General features: G+C 45.5%; 1 protein-coding gene across 2 annotated transcripts in view; it reads left to right on the forward strand.

Moving 5' to 3' along the window:
• The window catches only part of SMC6 (structural maintenance of chromosomes 6), a 1026872-nt gene that overhangs the window by 740306 nt on the left and 260247 nt on the right, over positions 1–26319 (forward strand). For both annotated transcript variants that reach the window (XM_078647759.1, XM_078647758.1), the window contains exon 20: positions 5409–5579. In XM_078647759.1, the coding sequence (XP_078503885.1) occupies positions 5409–5579 (171 nt within the window). The remainder of the gene's footprint in view (positions 1–5408; positions 5580–26319) is intronic.

The following is a 26319-nucleotide window of genomic DNA, read 5'->3' on the forward strand; positions in this document are numbered from 1 at the left end:
AAGTCTTGAGGGAGCTCTCACTCAAGCTCCTAGCGGCTCGAAGTGTGACGCAGTGACGGTGGAGATTCCTGTTGAGAGGAAAGGGAGGAATTGCGGAGTCGAAGGTAGTTGTCTAACTCCAAGTCATCAAGCCACTTGTGTAAGTCCCGCTCCCACAGAAAGAAAAAGAGTTGAAGCGTGCTTCGACTTTACCTCGTCCGTTGCCCGAACTGGGCTTTTTACACAAAAGATATACATTGCACACCTGTCAAAAAGGTTACATTAGTATTTACATGGCTAGTCACAAAAGAAACTGATGTCAGCGTACCAGGTTGGCACCTATATAGGCCCGGCGACATCACTCCAGACTCAATGATGCAGAAACCAAGCTGATTGACACCACCTTCTGGCACTCAGAGGTATTGCTCAAGATTTTCCCGATTCAGTGTGATGCTTGGGGGTTATTCTAAGGTGAGGAATCTGCGGTTATGTAGAGTCTCTATCAGAAAAAGCGTTACTGAAGGTAAGTAACTTGTTCTTTTAGTCTGTATGCTTTTCTGTTAAACTTTTACTGGTGGGGGAGAAGGTTAAATTGTTGGTGTTTTTTGAGCAGACATTCCCTGTTCTGCACTCAGTTGTGGAGGGTCTATCAGGGCTTCCACTGCTGCCATTTTTCCTTATCCAAACTGGAGGCGCATTTTTAGAAGACCACAGTCTAATTTGCTAGGGGCTTGTCACATGCCCAACTTACATGGCCATATAATGAAGGGCGTTGCATGGACACTGTACTGAACTAAGAACAGAGAATTTGACTTCTGCACTGAGTAACTGTGGTATATGGTCCTGTATTACCATTTAGAGGTCTCGTAACCTCATGAATCACAAAGTCTATAAATGTCACCAGATCCCCAAGATGTCAATATACAAACACGGTACACGTTACGATTGTCCTGTTTTTAGGTCTCGCACCTAGCGTTGCACTTCGCAGCACGGCTCGCGCAGCGCGAGACATTTAGTGAGTGAAAAACGGGGATGTGAGGCTGCCCTAGGAATGGCACACGTACGAGCATGTACCTTTCCTTCTGTGGCACGTTATTGGCCTTTGTCTGCGTGGTATTTTGAAAGCCAGCACACAATAGGCCAAAGGTGGGTGCGTTGCTCCGCCCACGGCCTATTGGTGTCTATTACGCGCACCAAGCGCGTAATAAAATCCAATAGACCATGGCTCGTAGTGGCGCGCATGCGCGCACCACTCGCAGGCTTGTTTAATGAGTGGTTTCTATTTTACTTTAAGGACGGGCTGCCAACCTTTCCTCTATGTTGTGTGCCAAATTAAAGCGGTTCTGGAATTTTGTTTCTACATTCGTTAGGATAACCACTCTTTTTTTGGCTTGGCGGGTGCAACGTTACCAAACAGTCCGACTGTCAGGGAAGCACATTGAATTTGACTGGTTTATGTTTCCCAAAAGAGGTAAAGTCTTCTGGCTGACTACGTCGCGGGGACGACCAGGGAAGCCTCCCCCTGCCTAGGCGCGTGGGGCGGTGAAGTCACACTCCCCTCAGCAGCCTCCCCAGCAAGCCACTGATGTCTGAAGGGAGAGCTGAAGTGTGAGAGTTGCTTGTATCGTCCGGGACTCCAGCGTCTTTATTGAACTCCTACGACCGAAACAAGCTACGCAGAACCCAGGGACCAGTACCGGAGTCAGCGCACTCAAAAGGCCAGACATGGGTACGCGCAGATAGAGTATTGTGCCCCTGTTGCAGTATTGCCCTGGCTGCAGACAGCGTTGGGTTAGAAGGGGCATGTGAAGCAGTCATTACCAGGCAAGATCTGAAAGTGCCAGAAACTGCAAAGAGCACTCCTTTGACAAGACTCTCTGCAACGAGGTAGAACGGAGGCTCTGCGGTGTTCGTGCGCTGCAGGAGATAAAGCCACAGGTGTGCAGCATTAGCCCCTGTAATCCCACCGGTTCAGAGAGCCGCGAATAGCCTGGGGTCAAGGTGCATGGTAGGAAAGGGGGAGTTTGCACACTTGAACGCTAGGATAGCGTCAGTGCCCCCCTCTTCGCTGGCGGTGATTTGAACCCCACCTAGACCATTCCGTCTGTTTACGTTCTACTGGGAGAATCTGGTTGAAAAGGAGTGGAGTGCAGGGAACAGCAGCAGCAGGACAACTAAACCTGTTCCAATGTAGAATGCGCTATCGATGAGCATCAGGAGTTGGAAAATCATGGTTTTTTTCCAGAGTAAAAATGAGTGGGAGTAGAACAATTATTTCGACATGTGTTGGAACGCCCGTCCTTCTCGGGGCGAGATTCCATAAAAAGTTCCAGAAGGAGAAGCCAAACTTTGAAGTCTCTCTGAAGAACAGACCCCCTCCCCCCACCACGCCCCCCACCCCCATTTTAAATAGACTGTCCAGATTGAGCGTCACACGTTTAGAGTTTAGTGTTTTGGCTGGAACTCTGACCTTTTAACCAGTGCTTTAAATGGAAATACAAAAGTGCTGCAAGAGAGTGCCTGTTTGCTCCTGAAAACTGCCGGTACTCTTCCATGAAATGTATTGCAGTAGAGCTAAAAAGCAAGGTACTCTCGCTTTCACTTTAAAGAAGTGCAGGTCCTCAGTACGGACAGCACTTCCGATTCACAGCACTACTGTTAACTAACTTGACTGGACGCATTGGCTTTTATGGAACTTCCACTCTCGCACGCACCTCTGAGTTGTAATGCTGCCTGAGCACCCTCCAGGCTTGCGATGCACGCTTTTTAAAATGTTCTAGCCCAGAGCAGAGAAGGAACGAGAAGTCTTCCTGGAAAACACGTTAGTGCCATCCCATTTTAAAACATGCAAGCACACCCCACTTAGCACCCGGGAAGTTTGGACAGAGCCTCGCCCCTTTTTAATGTTTTCGAACAATTCACTGTTCTGCAACAGCAAATCACTCCTATAACCACTGTATCGCTTCCTCAGATGGCTCCCAGGTCCGTATAGGCTGAGCGTGTTTATGCCAATGTATACCAGGTTTTCCTTTATCCAGCCCAGTCAGTCCTGCTTGACCATTGTGAAAAGTGAGGTTCAACCATTGGTTAGCCCAGTGTTTAGGAGTATAATGTTGGAAGGTGTTCACAGCAACTCGGATCTCTTAGTCAGACGTCTCAAGTTTCACAGTTCCATTTGTGAATAGGGCATCCAATTAAGTTTTTTTTGGTATTCTGGGACTTTCAGTGCTAATTTTATAAGATACTAGCATGACTACAAATCCTACAATATTCAGTAAAAACCTGGAGGATGAGGTACTTGAGCATGGATTTCGAACATTTGAGAGCTTTAATTGATGAAAGGTCCATGGGTGTGATATTTCAGGATTTAGTGGCAAACCTATTTTATTATGAAATTAAACCATGTAGTTTTGTTGAGCCATGCAGGTTTCCATTTCCAGCAAGCAGCACTCGAGGGATCAGCCACTACAGATTTCAAGTAGTCTTTTCTTGTGTGTGAGAAGTTCACCCTGTCCTGCTTTTTGTCGTTGCATAGTAGTATCTATGCTCTACTGTTCATGATGGTAACAACAAAAGTACAAATTACAAAATGCAAAGACAAGTAATGGGTTGGGCGAACTTCTGATATCTACTTTGGGCGATTGAGATCTTTGCAGAGGCTTCTCGCATCTTAGACACTTATATTTACCTATCCACCAATTTAAAGTATCCATACCGTCTGGAGAAATGACAGTGCCTTTAGAAATAAAAAAGTACATCTCAATAACAAAGCATAGATGCTCCTTACCAACAGTTATGTTATCTTCCTGACGAGGATCAGGAGTCATTATGTTGACTTCCCACCTTGGCCTTCTATCATCACAGGTCTGCTTGAGATTGTTGGCGAAGAAACTAACCTTGGCAATCGGGGTGTAGCAGCTGGAGAAAAAGAACAGCAAATGCCCCTCTCTTGGAGGCAATGCAGCCAATTTACACAATACCTAAATATAGTGCACAAAACCGTCACTTTCTATATTTTAAGGGATTACATGGGTCTGGAATGCTGGAACCGTATACCTTGGTTGCGTTATATTATGTGCACTTTGACTGATCTTGGTAGACCTGACATTTTTTTCTATCCAGACTGTATGAACAAAGCAGACATTCTGTGAGTCAAACATGCTTTTTTCCCCAATGGGCTTGTGAAAAGGGAAGCCTTTGTGCTGACTAAGAATTTACTGACCCATTATATATGGTCAAAATAACAAGTAACATAGATTTTTAATAAGAAAGGTACTGCAATACCAAACCAAGGGGACAAATGCTCATAGCATAATGATAAAATCACATGTACTCTCCATGAGCTAAAATTGACGATTAACCTATGGTTCACCACCTAGTAACCCTTCTCTTTCTTTCCTGGCAACTAGGTTTATTTGCTCTGGGTCTTTTGTAAAGAAGGAATAGGCTCGCTCCCGCTTAAACAGCACCATGAGGGATCTTAATGTATTGTGTGCTTCTCTCTGCTTAGGGAAAACAACACAGTCCCCATATAAGGAAATCAAGCATTTGCAATGCAATAGGTCTTGCATTATTAAAGGTTGAGCTATTGGGATTGCTAATAATAATGCAACACCAATAGCTCAAACATTCAGTAATGCAAGACCTATTGCATTGCAAATGCTTATTTTATATAACATATCAATTTTGGGGTAGATAGCTGGAGAAGTTTATTTTTTTCTCAAACTTGGTGAGTGTAACACTGGACTATACTTTTTTGCGATCTGAAGTAAAAAGAAAATATAGTTATTTAAGAATGTAGAATGTTTGAAAAAAATACCTCATGTAGCCCTTTAGTGTGAACAGAGTAAAATGAAAATTGAGGGTCAGTTCAAAAATATGACTGGAATACATATAATAAAAGGCATACGTCTTTTTACATGAAATTCACAAGTGATGTTTTTCTCCCGCATGAAACATATTTTTCACCCAAATTATTTTACTCTGGGACTCATAAGCGAATGCCTTAATAAAGTGATCTTCTCTTCTTCCATTGCATGACAAAATAATTATTTGCTTGTGAATAACATTTGCAGAACATCTGATGAATTTGTAAACTGTTCTTCTATCATGAAACGTATTAATTTATTTTCTATATGATCGTTTTTATATCAATGTGTTAAAAATAGCTAAATAATACTGTCATATAACGCGCTGCATAGTTTAAATTTTCTTGATGTATTACCCCTGTTGCATTATTTGGTCCTCTGCTGCTGCATAATTCTAGTGGCTCTGGGTATGGTATAATCGGATCCAAAGAATGGCATCCCAGCATGCAGCCATTAAACTTGGCATCTCGCTGTGTAGTCATCAAGCTTTGATGCTAATATTGAGATAACTAGCCTATCCAAAGCAACGAATTACATTTCTCAAATTTTAAATGTCGACAGGAGGAAGAAGCACAAGATAACAAGAACAAGATGGAATGTGTTAGGGCTGAAATGGAGCGGGCAAATGAAAAAATGCAGGGCTTGAAACGCTCTCTAGCAGAGTCTGAGCAAAAATACGAAGACATTAAAGGGAAAATCAACTTAGTAAACGAAGAAGCGGATCCAGTGAAGGTAAGCAACATATCACTTTGTCAAAATGATGCAGTGGTTAGTCTTGAGCAGTGTGTATAGGCAATTTCTTTGTCTTCTCCATGTCACATTATTGAATATTGTACATAGAACGTAAGGAATGTACTAAGCCTCCATCAGTTTTTCTGCAGTATCCTTAGACCTGTCCAAGAGTCTTATAAACATTTTTTTTCGAGTAAATATTCTAAGAAAAGAACCCTTCTTTGAGTTTACCATCTTGCTCATTATTACTCCTGGATTCTGGAGAGAAATCTGCAATCTCATGACTTTACTGTTATTGAAACGGTCAGTTTTTAAATGGACTGCAAGGACATTTAAAGAAACGTGTAAACATGGTAAGTAATCAGACAAACGTTTTCAGCTATCATTTTTCATTAATTGGAATTTTAAAGCTCTGGGTAGCTACATGATGAATTGTTTTTTATTCCAATACTGCACATTTGGGCGCACAAACATCAGTACGGTTAGTACCAGCCAAGAACGCATTAATAGTCCACCATCAATAACGTAGTATGATTGTATCTCATTCTCAAAAAAAAAAAAAAAATAGCCAAAAGTAATTTTGCATTTGTGCTCTACATGCCATGTGTAGCTTATTAATTTTAGCTTTGGGCACTGCAAATCGTATTTCTGGCGAATGTGGCTGAATGAGATGGGGAAGCATGTTACCATCTGAGTTTGCAGGTCACTGGCACCCAGCCGTGGCTCCTCTTTTTGAGGATACGCTGCAGCTGTACATTGATTTGCATGTGGTGACTCTCATGTGGTCGCCTGTACACACGTCAGCCAATTGCACTTGCCCAATAGAAGGGAGTGGGTGCCGTTAGGTCTGTGCACATTAGTATACAGTGCACTCGCCCAGGCAGATATGCTATTCACACTTAACTCTGCTGAGCTGCAAACAGTGGTCGTGTAGAAAGCTCAGTCACTGTCTGACCTCTGGAAGGAGCAGGCCAACCCCACATGCAGTGGTGTTGCATGCACCCGCACACCCACTCACCCCAACTGGACTACAGGCAGCAACATGCTCCTTCTTGATCTGGGTCCAGTGGCTCTACCATCTCCCTGCAGATGCTGAGCTCAGTCAGCAAATACGCTTCACTGTTGCTCGTGGTGCTGTTGAGGCAACAGCTGGCAGTAGAGAAGTCACTTTGGGCATAATAAGAGGTGTATGTCATGGATCCGTTTGGTTTTGATAGCAGAACGGTCAGGTTTTAAAGTTGTCACATAAAAATAAACTGCAACAGCAATAAAGCGATCAACGGGTTGCTTTATTTAAGCACAGCAACTGGTAATCCCTCACGGCAATGTTCCAAGTCGTAATTTTTTGCCCACTGTGCCCTTCTAGACAGTCTTTTTTTGCCCACTGTGCCCTTCTAGACAGACTAATCATATGCAAATCATTCTTGGTCCTTCTCCAACAGTAAAAATCCAGCCAAAACTGCCATTCCAGATCCACTCCACAAGGGAACACAAGAACTCCTACGCCTGTTTCGGCCTACTTTAGGATTCATCGGTGAGGGATAGCTAGGGTCCTATGGCACAGCTAGCAAGGGACTCATGTCTTTGCGTACCCATTTCACTAAGAACATTTACTGTAACTAGAGTACGATGAAAGGAACGCTTGAATTAATGTCAGCCATTTCCAATAGTCAGAAGGTGGGGATTTAGAGGGAACGGAGTAAGTGAAAGTCGGGAGACTAAAGGGGGAGCAGTTGGAGTAAAAAAAAAAAAGATGCCAGTTGATGGGAATAAACAGGAGGGTCTGTTAATAAAAGTAATCGGAAAGAAGGTCATATTCCAGGGAAGGGTGTGAGTGATTAGGGCTATTCTCTAACGCTCCCAACTTTTTTTCTTGATATTTGTTAAACAGGGTTCCAGCTTCTTAGTGGTCACATTCTCTCTTCCTCATCTCCTGCCGTATCCCTCTCTCTGGTTGACTCTTGGTCTCCCTCTCTTCTGCTTGCTCTTGTTCTCTCTCTTTATCCCTCTGCTTATCCCTGCTTCCCCCTCTCTTCCTTTCATCATCCATGCTGTAAGAAATTGGGTTATTAGTTTGGTGGGGGCGAGTCCCAATCAATGAAAACAGTCCTTGTCAGGACAAAAAGCAACTAAATAAACCTGTGCTTAACTTAGCTGCAATGTGTTTAGTATTTGTATGAGGCTGGCTTAGTAAATGGCAGTATGTATTAGTAGCTTGTTCTGTCGAGCTCGGTAGAATTTCTTTAATACCTACATTTGTCCTGATCACTAGCAAAAACCAATCTAGGATATATAGTTCATATTATATACCATACAAACACAAAAACACTGAGACCGACACAGTGAATTAAAAAAATTTAATGATATATTATTAGTCATATATCGGATAACACACTATATATACAAAAAAAGGACTAAACAATTCAATACCATATATCTTTACATACATAGATATGTGCAGTGTAGTCCACAAAGACCAACATTTAACATGTACATTACAGATTGAGAAGGAAAGAAAAATTTATTCGTTAAGCATCTGAAGTAACATATAGCTTTATCATTGAGCACCAATATGTGAAGTGCTAATGTGGAATGTCTGTTCAGTACGTCGACATTTGGGGACACATACATGTATATAATAGGAACTTTATATAATGGTTGGTTTTTCCTAGTGATCAAGACAAATATAAGTATTAAAGAAATTCTACCTAGCTCGACAGAACCAACCACTAATGCATACTGTCATAGTCTCCCAGGTTCTGTGTAATACTCGGTCACCCCATTAATCTTTAATGGGCTTATTTTATGGTGCGCACTTACTGAAGTGAGGTACCTTGCACTAATCCAGGAAACCCTTAAGGTGATTTTAGTGGTATTAGACAGGCATAGAAAGCTCTCTAAGTGGTAGTTGTGGAGAGCATCCTTCAGGCTTATCCAGGAGTGTTAAGCAGCTTGTTTCACCAGTTCTTATTATATATTGTATGTTAAACGAACAAGAACCACACAATGTATATATAAAACTGTTGATTTATTACACAACACTCACTAATACATTGGTATATCTCCTACCCGGATATATAAACACAAATACAGAACAATACTTCAATTGTAAAAAAGTAAGTAAGCACAAAATACAGTAGTCGCCAGGTGGAGATCAAACCATATACTAAGAAAGCGGATTGCGAACTGCGGCCAAAGTCGGGACTTGGCCCAGGACCCTCAGAAGAGCTGGGGACACAAGGAACCACCCAAGTTAAGTGCCCAGGAACCACACGGAGCCAAAGTTCGGAGGGATCGACGTTTTGATCCCTCCGAAGATAACAGGATCATTATCGGGATTCTAGACATAACTGAGCCTGAAATCCATGCTTAAATGAAGAGATGCTAGAGATGGTAAGGAAAACACATATATAAAGAACATGGTGCAAATATAAAGAAGTACTCCAGTACAAATGGGCCTTTTTAAAAAACTGGAAAAGAAATAGCAGAGAAGACTTGAACCTCTTGCGTGAAAATGCATGGCGGTGATGTAATAATACCTGCAATGGACATTGCTCACCTCAGTTGGTAATGAAGAAATGGGGAGTTCTGAGGGCGTGATACCCAGCATGGAATATTTGACTGTTGGGTTAAACAGACGCATTACCTGAGGAAGTCGAAGTCAAATAATGTCTTATTTACCTGAAAAAGTTGAGGAAGTGGTTGCATGTGCCAAGAATTGTAGGAGAAGGTAATTGACATAATGGAGGCGAGATGCCAGAGACCGGGCAGATGCGTCCCAACAGCTAAGGAGAAAGACAATAAAAACTGAATTTGCATTATCTTCCCTGTTTAAGTACGATATTTGATCGGTATCGTTTTGGGTTAAGGACTCAAGGAAGTGTGGAGTCGTTTGAAGACTACATGACAAGCCTACGGAAACTAGCATCTAAATGTAAGTTTGGCAGTTCAATTAAAGAAAGAATAAGAAATCAGTTTGTTTTGAATTGTAAAAGTGAGAAAACAAGGGAAGAAATAAGGATTAAGGACGAACCACCATTTGAAGAAGTGATTGCTGTGGCAAAAAGTGTGGAACACATAGTTAACCACGTCAGTGAACTTAAAAAGGAAAAGGTGGTGCATATATAGAAGTTGAACTGAATAACAAGGTTGTTTGTGAAGTAAGAAAAGGTAAAAGCCAAAGAAAATTTTAAAGGAGAATTGTTAGATGTGAGAAAGAGGGACATTGAGAAAATGCTAGAAAGTAGCATGTACTACTTGTAGTTCATAATGGGTGTGGTTTAAAAAAAAAAGCAAATTTCCTGAAATAATGTAAAAAATAAAATAGGAGATCAGAAACAGGTAGTGGCTTATGAAATAATTTTTTAGGTTAAAGACAGCAATCATCCCTATGATGCTGTAATTGTGGAAGGTATGAGAGTGGAAATGAAATGTGGTTCATGTTCGCATTTGACAGTTGTTACGATGAAAAAGTCCTTTGCATGGTGATGAATGTGTTCCACTGCCCTGAGTGGGCCAACTGTAATGAGGTCTAGATTCCTGGTTGCTAATTGTTGTTGTCATGTGTCAACATGGACTATGACATAGGCCTGTCACACAGATTGCAGTCTTTTTTGGACTGAAAGGGGCACCCAAGCACTACCCTTATAGTGGTAAAGAGACATTGCCTTTGGCATGAGTTCAGCAGCACAAGAGCAGTGGAGGCAGCACACTGTGTAGTGATCAGTAGTAGTGAGCCGGCCTTGTTCCCTGTGTCACTGGAGTCAGGCCTACAGTATCATTCATTTAAAGTTTCTCTTCTGTGGGCTTAACTTGCCCTTGGCCTACTTCGGTTTGGTGTGTTGTGCCGGGCAGTGCATTTGTGTTCTATACATGTGCTTGAATTATGTGTGCCTGTAAATGGTTTCAACAGAGGCAGGTCCAGCAAGATCAGATATATACTTTGATACTAGAGGTACTAATGGATTAAGTCTGAACATCAATGAGGAACAAAAAAAAGTGACCAAGTTTGAGCATTTTAAATTCATCCAATGTTAAAGTAGGGAACAAAGAAATAAATATCAGCAGCTCTTTTTTGCACAGCAGTATAAATCTAAAGGTCACTTTGATATCCTTATTCGAGATAATTTATTACATCTTTTTTAAGGCCCTGCCTGTGATATGTCACATCAACTCTGAGGATATAGACAGAGTTGGCTTTATAATGCCAACATCGGCCCGACACAACTGTAGTCACTTGGCTTTTGCATGCGCTTGCTGGGAAGATTTATGCCCATGGATAACAAGATGCAACCTGGGGCCATAATTGTTTAGAATCATCGGAGGCTGCTGTACCCCACCCCGTTAACATCAATGAGACAGGTTAGTTAATCCAGGGAATTGGCAAGGCCTTCCTATTAAAAGCAGCAATAGGTGGCACCCATCAGGGAGGGCCAACATACTCTGGAATACAAATCCAGTGCAACACAGGTTCATGGAGGTCTTGCCACTTAACTGCTTTATCAACGGGTCCAAGGAAAGCAGCAAGAACTTAACTTGGCTAAACCATGTCCAGCCCACATCACCCCCTTTTATTGAAAACTAGCTCAATAATAGCACCAATGGGCTCAAAGAAATCGGTACTTCAATCAAAGAACATACTCGCAGGGTATTAGAATGTAGCAGGTCAACACAGGGACAATGGATACCACACTTGAACTAATTAAATTGCGTAATATTTTCTGCTACCAAGAAACTTGGTATGCCGAGCCTACTCTCATAAATGGGTTTAAATGGGTATCAGTCAATATATATCCCTGCAATAACACTGGGGAAAATCAGTCACCCAGGTGTATCGTTGGGTCTTGTAACAATGGCAATCTTAATTGATCAGCAACATTTAAAAACCCTTTCCTTCAAGTTTAGAAAACAAACTACAAAACAAGCGTTGATCTTAATATTAAATACCTGTGTTAATCCAGAACAGAATGCAAAAAAAGTAGCATTATCTGAAATTATTGATCAGTTGCAATGGGTAAAGGAGTACTACACTTGAGTAGAACTAATAACTGGAGATTTCAATATTAATTTATTTGCTGGTAATCTGGTAATGAAGCAATTGAAGCTCTAGACCCAAGTTACTGCATGCTTCAGTGTGTATTCCAAAATCAAAACAAGATAAAATAGGGATTTTGTGAATTTTCTATACAATATAGGAGTGTGTTTTCTAAATGGTAGACTTCCATCAGACAAACCTTTAAAACAACCAGAATAACTGCTCACAGTTAAAGAGAAAAATGTACTATACGTTTGCCAGTTTACACACTTTTAAACATTGAAGAAAAATATTGGACACTTTTGATAGCAACCCATTCACTCAAAGCATCGTATTAGTTCTGGAAATAAACTGATAGGTCCGTAACATATATCTAGGATAATTTGTTGCTTTACGGAAGCTGAAAAGGCTCATCCACAAAAAAGCAAAAGAGTGGGGAAATAAGTCAGATGAATAATTGGTTCATTCTATATGAATTCAGTGTTCAAGGGAGACAAGTTAACAATTGAATTTGGCAGTGATTGTAATCATCCATCTCTTTGGAGAAAGGTAATTGTAAGAATTTGCCAAAGGTCCTAAGACAAGGCAGTCAAAAATATGTTAACCAATTGTTTTCAACGGATCTAAAAAAGGAGCAGAACAAACATTGGCACACAGTATTGCAGATTGATGGAGAGTTGGAAAACTTAGGGTGTGCAAGGTCAAAAAACTCCTCTCAATCTGTAAATCTAGGGACTCAAGAAAATTCTGGGCCTATGTAAATTTAATTGGCACCTAACATAACACGAGGCTAGGAAATATTATACCCTGTTAGCATGGAAGGAATATATCACAACACTATATTGTGGATTGAACAATGAAAGTGCTTAAGAAGACCTAATTAAAGGCAATCAGAAAGGAAAAGATGTGCCAGCTGCCATTAGAGTACAATACCGCAGATGGGGCTTCAGGCCCCAATGATCTTCCTACAAAGTTATTTAAATACAAGTGCTGGCCATCTTGGCTCCACCACCTGTACAATGCATATCTGAAAGAAACAGGTTAGTGTTAGATTCCTTACCTTAGAATATCCCCAGGCGTCAGACTGGATCCGGAAAGTTTTTGTCTGCAGTACCCCTGCGCGTCGCTAGGCGTCGTCTGCTGACCTCCTCCTCCGCGTCCGTTGTCGGCGTCGTGGGATAATGTCGTCGGAGTACTTAGACGCCACCCTCGCGCGCTGACGTCAGTTCTCCTTTTTTCTGCTCCAGCAAGCGCAGATCCGGGAAGAGCAGTACTCCAGTCAATTTTTAACTAACTCTTTGATCTCTTTTGATCACTTTTCAAGTCGACCCTAGACTCGCGGTGCTGCTAGGGATGCCTGGTTTTAAACCTTGCGAGGACTGTCACTGCCTGATGTCAGTGACAGACCCCCACCGTCGGTGCCTTTATTGCCTCAGGGCCGGCCATGATGACAAGTCGTTCCCTACTGCCTGGCCTTGACCTCGAAGGCTAGACGGGAGCGGTTCCGTAAGCTGCTCAAGATCTGGCAGTCGGCTCCGCGCCGCTCGAGGTCCCAGTTGAATAGGAATTCGAGGGACCGGGCACGGAGCCGCAGTCGTCGCCTCACGATGAGCCAACACCACTCGTCGGGCTCCAAGTCCTCAGGTGAGTCGAGGCACTCGAAAAAGAAGTCGAAGAGGCGTCATCGCTCTTCCGACTCCCCCCCGACGCGGCTGGTGGTTCGGGCGACACCGCCCACGCGGCTCTTTCGGAGCCGCAGGTGCAGCGTCCAGCTCCATACCCACCGGCCCCTGGGCTGCACGCGACACAGGAGGAGGTCAGCGCTTTCCTCACGGTCATGAGGTCATGCTTCCCTCCGTCGGAACCTGCTGAGGCGCCTTTGGGCCCCGCGGGTCCGACTGGGAGCCCTAGTGGGCCAACGACTCCGGTCCTGATGCCGCAGGGCTCTGCAGGATCCAGGCCTGGATCCAGGCCGTCGCCAGTCGACCTTAAGACTCCTCCGCTGGCACCGACCCCAAGGGTGTTGCTCCCTTCGCCATCTCCGGAAGACGTCGACCCCAGTTTCAGTCCGGGTCCGGCGTCGCTCGGCGCCTTCTCCGACACCGGTGGGTGAGGCCATCACTTTCGACCCGGCTCCATCATTTTTACCTGATTATCAGAAGATGGATGACGAGGAGGACTGGGAGGGGTCTGAGGACCCTCTGACACTGTGGTGCCAGTTGAGTCAGGACTGGGCAGAAGAGCTAAGGGAGGCCAGTGGTCTGGACACTTCACCCGACACTGGATTCGTCTCTCCTCCCTCCTTGGCTTCAAAGGAGGGGGCTGCTTACAGCGTGGTGTTGAACAGGGCGGCAAAGGCCTTGGCTCTTGAGCTCCCTGTCGCGGCCGTGAGGACTAACCTCCTCACTGAGGTGCTCTAACCGCAGGCAAGCTCCTCGGAGCCTCTACTGCCGTTTACCGAAGCCCCCACTGAAGTTCTGCTGGGCACCTGGTCCAAGCCCTCCACAGGCCTCCCTGTGGATCCGAACAGGGCCCGACGCCACCGCCCGGCTCCGGGCGACCATAGCTTTCTGTCTGTGCATCCCCCCCGAGAGCCTGGTGATCCAGGTCTCTACGTCTCAAACCGGCTTCCCGACTTTTCCTCCGGATCGGGAATCCAAAAGGTATGATCAGTTTGGGAAGAAACTGTTCTCCTCTCTGAGATTGGGGCCGCGGTCTGTCAACACCGCCTGCCTTTTGGGCCGTTACACCCACTCTCTGTGGGATACGGTTGCGGACGTGCTGCCACAGTGTCCAGAGGAGGCCCGGGCAAAGCTCGCCCAAGCCCTGACGGAAGGGTGGGATGCAGCACGGTACTCAATTAGATGTGGACTTGACACCACAGACTCTCTGGGTAGAGCGATTGCAACGACGGTGGCAGTTCGCCGCCACGCCTGGCTGAGGTCCGCAAACTTTTCGTGGAATGTCCAGGCCACGCTCATGGACATGCCCTTCGATGGCCGTCGCCTTTTTAGCTACAAAGCGGCTAGTGTGCTGGAACGTTTCAAGGACTCCAGGGCTACGGCCAAGTCCGTGGGCCTAGGCCAGCAACAGCAAACTTTCGCTTTTCGCCCCTTTCGTGGCCAAGGAAGGGGCGCCCCCACACATCCAGCCAGCCAGCCATAGGCCGCAGAACCAGTCTCAACGCGGACGTGGTAACCGCCATAGCAGTGTCGAGGGACACTGGCAGGGTCAGTCCACATCCACTCCTGCAGCATCTGCCTCTAAGCCTTCCTAGTCTGGCATTTCAGGCCCATTCGATGCCAGTGGGGGGCAGGGTTCGCCATCCCCTCCTCCACTGGTGCACCATCACGTCGGACAGGTGGGTGCTTGCAAATCGTCCGAAGGGGCTACTCCCTCCCCTTCGAGGCGACCCCTCCAGCCATGCCACCGCAGTACCACCGCATATCGGGCGATCACTTGAAACTTCTGCAGGAGGAAGTTATGGCCCTCTTGGCTACGGGGGCCATCGAGCGTGTTCCTGGGCCAGAAGTAGGACGTGGTTGCTATTCCCACTACTTTCTGGTACCCAAGAAGGGCAAAGGAGGCCTATGACCTATCTTGGACATACTGAGCGTCAACGGCTTCCTCCGGAAGGAGAAGTTCAAGATGCTGACTTTGGCTCAGGTCCTAGCTGCCCTGGACCCAGGAGATTGGATGGTAACGTTGGACTTGCAGGACGCGTAGTTCCATATCCCGTCCTGCCGGCCCACCGGCGCTACCTGCGGTTCACGGTAGGCCTTGAGCACTTTCAGTTTACCGTGCTCCCCTTCGGCCTTACCAGCGCCCCACGGGTGTTAATGAAAGTGATGGGGGTGGTCGCGGCTCATCTGCGCAGATCAGGGGTTTCAGTCTTCCCCTATCTCTACGACTTGTTGTTGAAGGCGGGCTCGCCCCTGACAGTCGTCTCCCACCTCCAGACTACTGCCGACCTCCTGCACTCGCTGGGGTTCTCCATCAACATGCCGAAGTCACACCTGTGCCCCTCTCAGAAGCGCCTTTTCATTGGAGCGGTTCTGGACTCTGCACAGTTTCGGGGTTTTCCCCCCGAACTGCGGGTTCGGGATATTCAAGCTCTGATTCCGATCTTTCAGCCTTTATCCCGAGTTTGGGTCAGGTTTACGCTGCGGCTCCTGGGGCTGATGGCCTCCTGCCTCCTTCTGGTGCATCACGCCAGGTGGCGGAGGCGGGCTCTGCAGTGGGACCTGAAGTTGTAGTGGGCACAGCATCAGGGCAACCTGTCCGACCACGTCCTGATCAGCGAGGGCACTGCGAGTCAGTTGCAGTGGTGGCTCACGAACCGCGATTGGGTCAGCGGCAGATCTCTCTCCCTACCCCAACCGGAGCATGTACTGGTGACTGATGCGTCCCTCCTGGGATCGGGGCGCCACATGGGAGAGAGGGAGATCAGAGGCCTCTGGTCTCTGGCGGAGTCCCGGCTCCATATTAACCTTCTGGAGCTGCGGGCGATCCGACTTGCACTGAAGGCATTCCTTCCCTCTGTCCGGGGAAGTGTAGTGCAGGCATTCACAGACAACACCACAGTCATGTGGCAGGGCAGGGTGAGGTCGTGGACCCTTTACCAGGAGGCTCTGTGCCTCTGGCAATGGCTGGAACACCCGGGCGTCACCCTGGTGATTCAACACCTGGCAGGTTCCCTGAACGCCAGGGTGGACGAACTCAGCCGCCGGTGCATGATGGCAGCACTCGCTCGGCGACGCTTTTCGTCGCGAGTGGAGCTGCGGTCTGTTGTACGCCTTTCCGCCTATACCACATCTGCCCAGAGTGCTGCAGAAGATTAGGCGAGACCGTGCCCAAGTCATCCTTGTGGCTCCGGACTGGGCACGAAGCTACTGGTATCCCGAGCTACTTAGCATGTCAGTCTGTCCCCCGATTCGTCTGCCTCTTCAGGAGGACCTTCTGTCGCAGCAGCAGGGGACGGTCCTCCACCCGAACCTGTCCAGTCTCCACCTACATGCGTGGAGATTGAATGGCGGCAGTTGAGGCCATTTGAATTGCCTCCTGAAGTTTGCGATGTGATTCTGGCAGCCAGGCGTCCCTCCACAAAAACGGTATACGCCTGCAGGTGGAACAAATTTGTGGCATGGTGCACAGCAAAGGCTGTGGATCCACTCTCTGCCCCCCTTTCAGAGGTTCTCCTCTTCCTTCTTTCTCTTGCCCAGCAGGGCTCTGCTCTGGGCACTATTAAGGGCTACCTCTCGGCCATTTCAGCCTTCTTAAGGCTTCCTTATCAGCTTTCTCTTTTCAAGTCCCCTGTTGTAAATAGATTCTTGAAAGGCATCACACACATGTTCCTTCCCTTCGTGATGCCTCAGTGGGACCTGAATCTTGTTCTAACGTATCTGATGTGCGCTCCTTTTCAGCCACTTCATAACTGTCCTCTTCGTCTTCTGACTCTTAAGACTTCATTCCTGGTTGCAATCACCTCTGCCAGGAGAGTGAGTGAGCTCCAGGCTCTATCTTCTAAACCTCCTTTCCTCTCTGTCCATCCAGACAAGGTTGTTCTAAGGACTCGTCCTTCTTTCCTGCCCAAGGTGGTCACAGCCTTTCATATCGGGCAGTCCATCACCTTGCCCCTCGAAAGAGGAAGAGAGGCTCCTCCGTCTGGACCCAAAACGTGCGCTCTCATTCTATCTGGACCGCACACACCAGTTCCGGGTGAACGACCAGCTCCTTGTTGGTTACGTGCGCGCAAAGAAGGGACGGGCGGTACACAAGCGGACCATCTCTCGGTGGGCCATCTTGTGCATCAAGGTTTGCTACTCCTTGGCGAAAAAGAAGCCTCCTGTTGGGCTGCGTGCCCATTCCACTCGATCCACGGCAGCTACTACTGCCTGGGTCGGGGAGTTCCCTTGCAGGACATCTGCCAGGCAGCTACGTGGGTCTCGCTGCACACGTTTGCTAGACACTACTGCCTGGACAGCCAAGTCCGGAGATATGGCTTTTTCGGCCGTCCCGTTCTCCAGGACTTTCTGGTGTGATCTTGGTATTGCTAGGGTATCTATTCTAAGGTAAGGAATCTAACACTAACCTGTTTCTTTCAGATGCACAAGTTACTTATCTTCGGTAACGATATATCTGTAAGAAACAGTAGTTAGTGTTAGATTCCTTACCGCCCCACCCATCCTCCCCGTTCTGCGAACCTTTATCTAGGGTTAAGGACATGCCTTCAGGGCCCTAGTTTCATGGCACCAGTGTCGGTTTCTATCATGGCTCTGCGTTCCTGGCACGGAAAGCTATGTACAGAACTGACGTCAGCGCGGCATCTAAGTACTCCGACGAAGTGATCCCGGCGATCACAACGCCGACGACGGACGCGGAACCGCAGACAACGCCTAATGACGCGCAGGGTTACTGCTGATGAAAACTTTCCGGATCCAGTCTGAAGCCTGGTTTTTTTTTCTAAGGTAAGGAATCTAACACTAACTACTGTTTCTTACAGATATATCGTTACAGAAGGTAAGTAACTTGTGCTTTATGAAACATGTCTAATTTTTCAACCTTAGCGGGGCTCAATCGCTTGCCTTCTCTACAAAAAAGGGGCCCAATGCAACTATTGTATGATTGCTTTGATAGATGTGGAGGTAAAACAATATGCCACCTTACTTTTGAATGATCTAAAGAACTAGCCAGAAAAAGAAAAAAAATGCCATGGGCCCAAACAGGCATTAGGGATAACTATGTAATCATAGAGAATATTATGACATGTGCCTCCGACCTATGCAACGATAGACCCTGATCGCCCCCACATGGTTGAAGGATGTAAATTTCAGATACTAATTTATGCTGATGATACCGTAATTCTAGACCAGACAAACATCGGGCTACAATACACACTAAAGCAATTCGACGTGTATTGCACTAAAACTAAACTTACAATACATCATGATACATCAAATGTCTTCCAGGTTAGGAGAAGGAAAGGTAAAGCGAGTGGATGGTACATAAGCATCCAAAAATGTAAGCTGCAAAGTCATACAAATATCTTGGTCTAAGGATTAATGACAAAGCTTCATAAAAAACAAAAAGCAGAACCATAAAAGCATGTTATGCATTGGTAAACATTGCAATAATCTGAGTGGTCTTCGTCAAAGCCATTGTTGGAGGTGATCAATGCAAAATGAATGCCGACTTTAAGATACGGGTGTGAGAACTTTCACCCACCCTAATTAAAAGGCTGGATCTATGGCAGTGCAGTGTTTTCAAGATGCTATTTTTCCTGCCTTCCTCGACAGCCAGAATGTAATCTATGAAATCAGTCTGTGTAGTAAGTGGACCTTATTTAAAATGTTTGGTATAACTTCAGAATAGCTCCACAGAACACACTTTGGGATCAGTATAGAGAGAAGTCACACTTTGTAAGGGCAATAATGGAAAACATTGGAAACGCTTAGACCTGCATTTGACGCTTCTACAATTGTCCAAAATATGGGTCTTCCAGCTCCCTAAGAGCCAGTTAAAGGCCATAATGGAAAAACGCAAAAAACACAGTTGATGGACAGAATGTAGAACAATGTCATACATTCACCCCAGTACAAGGATCTGGGCCTAAATCCATCGGTTTTTTTGCACTCCACACCACCCTGAGTTAGACACTGGCTATATGCAAATCAGCTCTGACCCTGTGCCTCATGGGAACAGTCCAGTCCGAACTAGACCGGAATCAAGCATCCAAGGACCGGTTTCTGGCTATCAGCCTTCATCAGCCTGGATAGCTTGACTCCAGTGGTGTGGAGAGCCTGGGACTCACGTCTGAGCATACCCAGCCCACTCGGGGTGAAAATTGCAAAAAACACAGTTGATGGACAGAATGTAGAACAATGTCATACATTCACCCCAGTACAAGGATCTGGGCCTAAATCCATCGTTTTTTTGCACTCCACACCACCCTGAGTTAGACACTGGCTATATGCAAATCAGCTCTGACCCTGTGCCTCATGGGAACAGTCCAGTCCGAACTACCAAGCCATGTCTTTCCCAGACCGGAATCAAGCATCCAAGGACCGGTTTCTGGCTATCAGCCTTCATCAGCCTGGATAGCTTGACTCCAGTGGTGTGGAGAGCCTGGGACTCACGTCTGAGCATACCCAGCCCACTCGGGGTGAAAATTGCAAAAAACACAGTTGATGGACAGAATGTAGAACAATGTCATACATTCACCCCACTACAAGGATCTGGGCCTAAATCCATAGTTTTTTTGCACTCCACACCACCCTGAGTTAGGCACTGGCTATATGCATATCAGCTCTGACCCTGTGCCTCATAGGAACAGTCCAGTCCGAACTACCAAGCCATGTCTTTCCCAGACCGGAATCAAGCATCCAAGGACCGGTTTCTGGCTATCCGCCTTCATCAGCCTGGATAGCTTGACTCCAGTGGTGTGGAGAGCCGCCATAAGTGTGGCAGGGTATGCTCAGACGTGAGTCCCTTGCTACCTTTGCCACTGGATTCAAGCAAGCCGGGCTGAAGACGGCTGCAATGCCATAAACCGGTCCTTGTAAGCTTGTTTCCGGTCCTGGGAAGACATGGCTTGGCAGTTCGGGCTGGACTGTTCCCATGAGGTACAGGGTCAGACTAATTTGCATATAGCCATGTCTGAACTGGGGTGGCACAGTGGGCTAAAGAACGGTGATGGATCAAACCCAGATCTTTTGACTGGGTGTGAGTGTTTGATTGGTTCAGATGCTCCGTCCATCACCACCCCCTTTTGTACCATAATGGAAAAACAGCAACAGCTCTGCTCCTTAGCCCTAGATGAGTCCTTTTGCACTACAAGATTGCACATTGGCATGCTATCCAATCCTTATCAATGAAATTCCATATTACTTGTTGGCTGCTCGATCATTCAGAACAAAGGAGGAGTTTTAGAGACTGTGGTTTGGCCTACTTGACATAATAAAGATCAAACAAACTTGGAAGTACTCCTGCCAATCAAAAAAGTCTCATATCTGTCTCATGTAGTCTGCTGTTGTCAAGAGCTTAAAGCAGGGAGGTTGTAATTCTTATTGCCATCCGTCAGACATATGGAGATAGGATCCTACTCATTAGCAGTAAATGAAATGTTTTAATCTGAGAGACATGCAGTTGGAAGGCAGCTTTTAAACATTTTTTTATGATGGTACAGTGTAAGTTGGATAAGCGGGAAAAGAGCAGACCGGCTAGTACTATAGTGACGTGAACTTCTGTAACCCGAATACGCACTCGTCACTTTACTGGTCTGGGACATAGTATTTTGTTACTACTTGTATATTTGAATTAAATTCTATTGTCAGTAGTAATCAGTTTTATCAACTTTTACCCACCTTTGCATTGAGATGAATTGGCGCCAGAATTAGTCTCCCAGTCTATTTCATTTAAAGAATGCACTGAGATAAATTGTATTGGCCACTTGAGTACTGCTTTGGTGGGCATGTGCTTTATGCTGTGTTTTAGTCTAGAAAAGTGGTTTTGGAATGGTTTTTATTAACATTATAATAAAGTACCTTTACTTGCTTATTTTTGCCCCACTTAAGGTGCACAACACTGCGTTGGTGAAGACCATTTCGATCAAGATCTAGTCACTCACAACACTGCATGCATACAGTGAGGATAGCGATCTGAAACTAGATTTGAAAAAACAAAAATTGTGCACTCCGCAACTATTCGTGGAGGATTGGAGGAGAAAGGATCTCACAACCCGATTCCTGTCTGTATCTGGGGACCTGGCAGAACCGCAAAGCGAGACATAGATGCCACTTTCAATCAGTGATAAATCGGGCAGCTGTACTCCAGATTAAATTGTCCAACTGAGTCACATCCACTATAGCGTTATTTAGAGTAAAGTTCCTCTCAGCAGTTACCTAAGGCTCCCCCGCCTAATGAGAAAAAGTACACAAAGACCCTGGGGCATCTCGGTGCTAACTAGGCAAGTGTACTGAGGGTTGATAAACCAGGATAAGTTTAAGTTTCTTTGTTAAAACAGAAAAGCTTTCAGCTGTTTCCTGAAGATGCTGTAGCTTGGGATTTAGCGTAGAGCCCGAGGGAGCTCATTCCAATATCTTGGAGCAAGATATGAGAAAGCTCTACCCCCCGTGCGGACAAGGTGAATTCGGGGACCCTGCAGGAGATCCTGAGTGCTAGATATGAAATTCCTGTAAGGAGAATATTTTAATAGTTTTTTCCGCAAGTATAGGGACCTTTTTCATTCAATGCGTTATATGTCGGGCAGCAAATCTTGAAAAAGGATCTCTTCTTCACTGACAGCCAGTGCAGTTCCTTTAACAAAGGAGCCGAAGATGAACCTAATGGTCGATTTAAAATCATTCTTCCTTTAGTATTTTGAACTACTTGGAGTTTGGCCAAAAGGGTCTCTCCCACTTCAGCCAACAAGGCATTCCCATAGTCATGGCGACTAATTAGCATGGCCTGGACTAAGGTTCTGCGGTGGGGGTGGGCATATAGGGTAGAATTTTCCTAAGAAGCCGGAGACCATAATAGCACAAACTCATTGTAGCTGCTATGTGATCCTTCATACTCAAAGCACGGTCCAGTCTTAAACCCAGATTTTTTACTGTCTGGGGAGGGAGGGGGTAGGCCCAACTGAGCTGGCCACCAATCCTCTGACCAGATGTCCATGGCTTTACCCATGAGCATAACCTCCGTTTTTTCTGGATTCAACTGGAGACAATTTGCTGTCATCCAGTTGGAGATGGCAAGCATACCGGTGGCAAAGCAGATTTTGTCTAGCTCTGGGTTTGGACCGATGGTAAACATAAGCTGCGTATCATCAGCATACAAGATGATCTCAAAACCCAGCTGCTCGACTATCCCTGCCAGCGGAGCCATGTATAGATGAAAAGAGTTGGGCTTAGACAAGAGCCCTGCGGAACACCCTTGTCGAGATGAATTTTCGCCGAAGTATAAGGTCCCAGCATAACCGTTTGGGTTCTCTCAGACAAAAAGTGCTTGAGCCACTTGAGAGCAGCCCCCTTGGTACCACAGGAGAAAAATCTCTCCGCCAGCTTAGAATGTGAGATGGTATCAAAAGCTGCGGAGAGATCTAGGAGGATCAGAATTACTGAGCCTCCCGCATCTATAGTCTGTCTGAGAGAGTCGGTCACGGCCAGAATCGCGGTCTCTGTGCTAAAACCTGTCCGGAAACCCGACTGCGACAAATCCAACAGATGGTTTTCTTCCAAGTACAAACTTAATTGTCTGTTAATAATACCTTCCAATATTTTGCTCAACAAAGTTAGCAAGGAAATAGGACTGTAATTACCAAGGATTAAAGGATCAGCCATAAGTTTTTTTTAATATAGGGCGCACAAATGCCTCCTTCGAAATGGCTGGCATAGTACCAGTATGGATTGAATGATTAAATTCGCATTAGCAGACAGAACTGGATGGAAAGGGCACAATTCCAAGTCACTGCAGTGCTGTAGAGGGTGCGTTTGATGTCTAGAATGGATGCCGCGTGTCATTTGTATATGGCCGTATCTATTGGAGCTCTGTAGAAACGTTGCTTCTGCCGCATGGGCTCCGCACTGTTGATGATTCCATCCCAGCATGTGTACTCAGAAACGACACACCAGGTCTGCAGACCAGTAAAATTTACCGGTATCATGAAGTAAATGAACTCGATAAATGTGTCCGACCGTGATCCAGTGAATTATGCGCTCTAGGAAAGCTGTACATTTGTTTTTAAGACTCCCATGTAGTACAGCCCTTTATAACGCAATTATAGGATCTCTGAAAACGCAGGGTTTCTGTTTACATGCTATATTGTTCTGTTACCTTCGATGACGATCCAATCAACGGAGAGCTTTCACTTTTCAGTATTTTACTTTTTAAGATTGTCCTTTTAAGACTGCTTAGCAGTTGGCAGCGTGGGTACAGTAGAAGAAGAAACCTGCTTACTTTTTACTTTCAATCACTTTGCTCTGTAATAGAACTCTTCTGATAAAATGTTATGGGTTATCTAAGTAAACTCTTCTCCTTAGGCGTTTTTTTTATTTTATTCCAGAAAAGTTATTCTTTCCTATTAGTCATACTTGTATGTAGTAAACATAGCACTCATGAGATGTTTTGTACTGCTGCATATTGTCTGACAGAGTAGCACATTTGGACTTTTTTTTTAGAAACTTTTTGATGACCCTTCAATGTTTTGCATCTAATGCATTAATACATCCTCTTGAGCATGTATATTGTCATTCAGATGCAACATTGTATACTCTTTATGTTGTCGTGACCCATTGTGTACTATAACCTGGCAAACTTGTGTTTTAGGGAGAGTATTGAGAATGTGACCGACGTGTCGTAGCCCAGAATGCGTTTGGTAATGTTTTTTATTATTCTAACAAAGTTTGATGATAATTACGAATGCAACTGGGAGCTAGGAAAAAATTTTAAGTTTGGAAGCTTTCCCAAAGTTGGTTTTTCTTAGGGAATATTGCCATCATGTGGTTAAAGGTGGAAGTTTTCAAAAGCAGTGAAAGAAAGAGAATGAAGGTAAAAAAAAATGTAACATCTGCATTTTGAACAAGGGGTAATAAGCGTGATTTACTTTCGCCGAAATTACACAATATGCAAACCTGCCCATTGCGGCTGTGTCTTTTTTTGGTGCAAAATGTGTCCTCGCGTCAATTTTTATTGCAAGGATGCATTTAAGGAGAAGCACCCCGAACAGCAGCTGCTCGGGTTAAGTTATTACTATCAATTATTTGTATATTTTAACCACAGATTTTCTGTAAATATTTACTGCGCATGGTGCGTAATTGCTCAAAGTTGTTTAATGGCATAATTTCAGGAGTTAATGTAACACGAAGTTACGCAAATTATGCCGACATAATGTAAGTTAAGCTCAGGCCTACTCAATAGGTGGCTGTTAGATATCAAGACGGATTCAGTAACAAACAGCAAGGGCATGTTTAAATGTTTCCTAGTTGTGAACTCAGACATGAGAAAACCATACCTTAAATGAGCCACTCTTCCTGGCCTGAATTAAACATTTATTTTTTGAATGTGTTATAATTTGTTACATTACTGTGCTTTGAGCAGGGAGCTTTTTAAAAACAGACAGACTTTCCAAAGTCACTAACGTTATAATTATATATGATATTATATATAATGCCTTCCAGGATGCCCTCAAATAATGACACTTCGCCCCCCTGCTGAAGTTGTCTTCCCCGGGCCCATGGTATAACTCCAGTTATTATCTTTCACCGGAAAATCATCAAGAAAGCGGTCTCACCCAACTACCAGAGTGGATCAACGAGAATAACTCCCTTCAGTTCTACCTATATGGCTTCAAACTATACTGCAGCTGTAAGTCTGCTTCTCTTCAAGTCACCTGTGCCCTCAGCAGGGTTGGCCTTTGCTCAGGTAGCTCCCCGTCCTTTTCGAAGCATGGTGTTTAAAAGTATTTTCTATTATAATATAACATAGTACAGCTTCTGCAATAATCTTTTTCTTCCTGACACCATTGTACCTGACGAAAACAACAACATTCTTTGGCCTTCAGTGCCCTTGACCTTATCTCTCAGCCTTCTCTTCGCTCCTGCTGTGTAGTCTGAATGGGTAGCCCAGAGTTCTTCACCCCACACCCTACACTGGAGAGCTTTGTGGTTCAAACTCCGACTTCCCATGGTGCGTTTCCTGATGCACCCACGGACATGGAATGCAAGAGGCTGGACAGTTTGTGAAAGAAAATGCTTTCATCCGCCAACCTTGCATTGCGGTCCGTGAACACAGCATGCTTATTGGGCCGCTACTTCCACATGCTATGGGAAACGGTTGTGCAAGTCCTGCCACAGTTCCCAGAGAAGGACCGGGACATTCTCTCCCAGGGAGTTACAGATTGTAAAGATGTAGTGAAGTTCACTGTACACTGTGGCTTGGACACGACCGACTCGCTGGGCAGAGTTGTTTCGTCGACGGTAGCCCTCAGGCGCCACACCTGACAGAGAACATCTGGTTTTTCGGAGGATGTCCAGGCTTCCCTCATTGGCATGCCCATCCATCAATCAATCAATCAATCAATCAATCAATTGGATTTGTAGACTGCATCTGCATCACCCGTGAGAGTCTTGAGGTGCTGGGAGAACGAGCTGCCTGTTCTCCTATTGGTTGAACATCCAAGTCTTGAGGTCCTTCCTGAACTGCTGGGAGTGATGGTGATACTCTGAGGTGCAGGAGAAGGTTGTTCCAGGGCTTCACCACCAGGTGGGAGAAGGAGCGGCCTCTGCTCTTCGTCCGGAGGATGCAACGTGTGGCTGCTAGGAAGAGGGATTCAGAGTGGAGTTTCGTGGTAGATTGGTGGATGTTTATTCAAGTGTTGAGGTACGCTGGACCTTCGTTGTGTAGTGCCTTGTAAGCGTGGGTGAGCAGCTTGAACTGGCATCTCTTCATGACTGGTAGCCAGTGGAGTTTCCTGAGGTGATGCGAGTCCATCTGGGGAGGTTGAGGATAAGTCTGACTGCAGTGTTCTGAATAGTCTGGAGTTAAGTCATGAGTTGGACAGTTGTTCCAACGTAGAGGGAGTTGCCGTAGTCTAGTCTGTTGGTGACGAGAGCTTGTGTGACTGTTCGCCTGGTGTTGGTTGGGAAACATCTGAAAATCTTCCTGAGCATTAGGATGGTGAGGAAGCAAGAGGAGGAGACAGCGCTGACC

The sequence above is a fragment of the Lissotriton helveticus genome, chromosome 6, assembly GCF_964261635.1.
Source record: "Lissotriton helveticus chromosome 6, aLisHel1.1, whole genome shotgun sequence".
NCBI classification, from domain to species: Eukaryota; Metazoa; Chordata; class Amphibia; order Caudata; family Salamandridae; genus Lissotriton; species Lissotriton helveticus.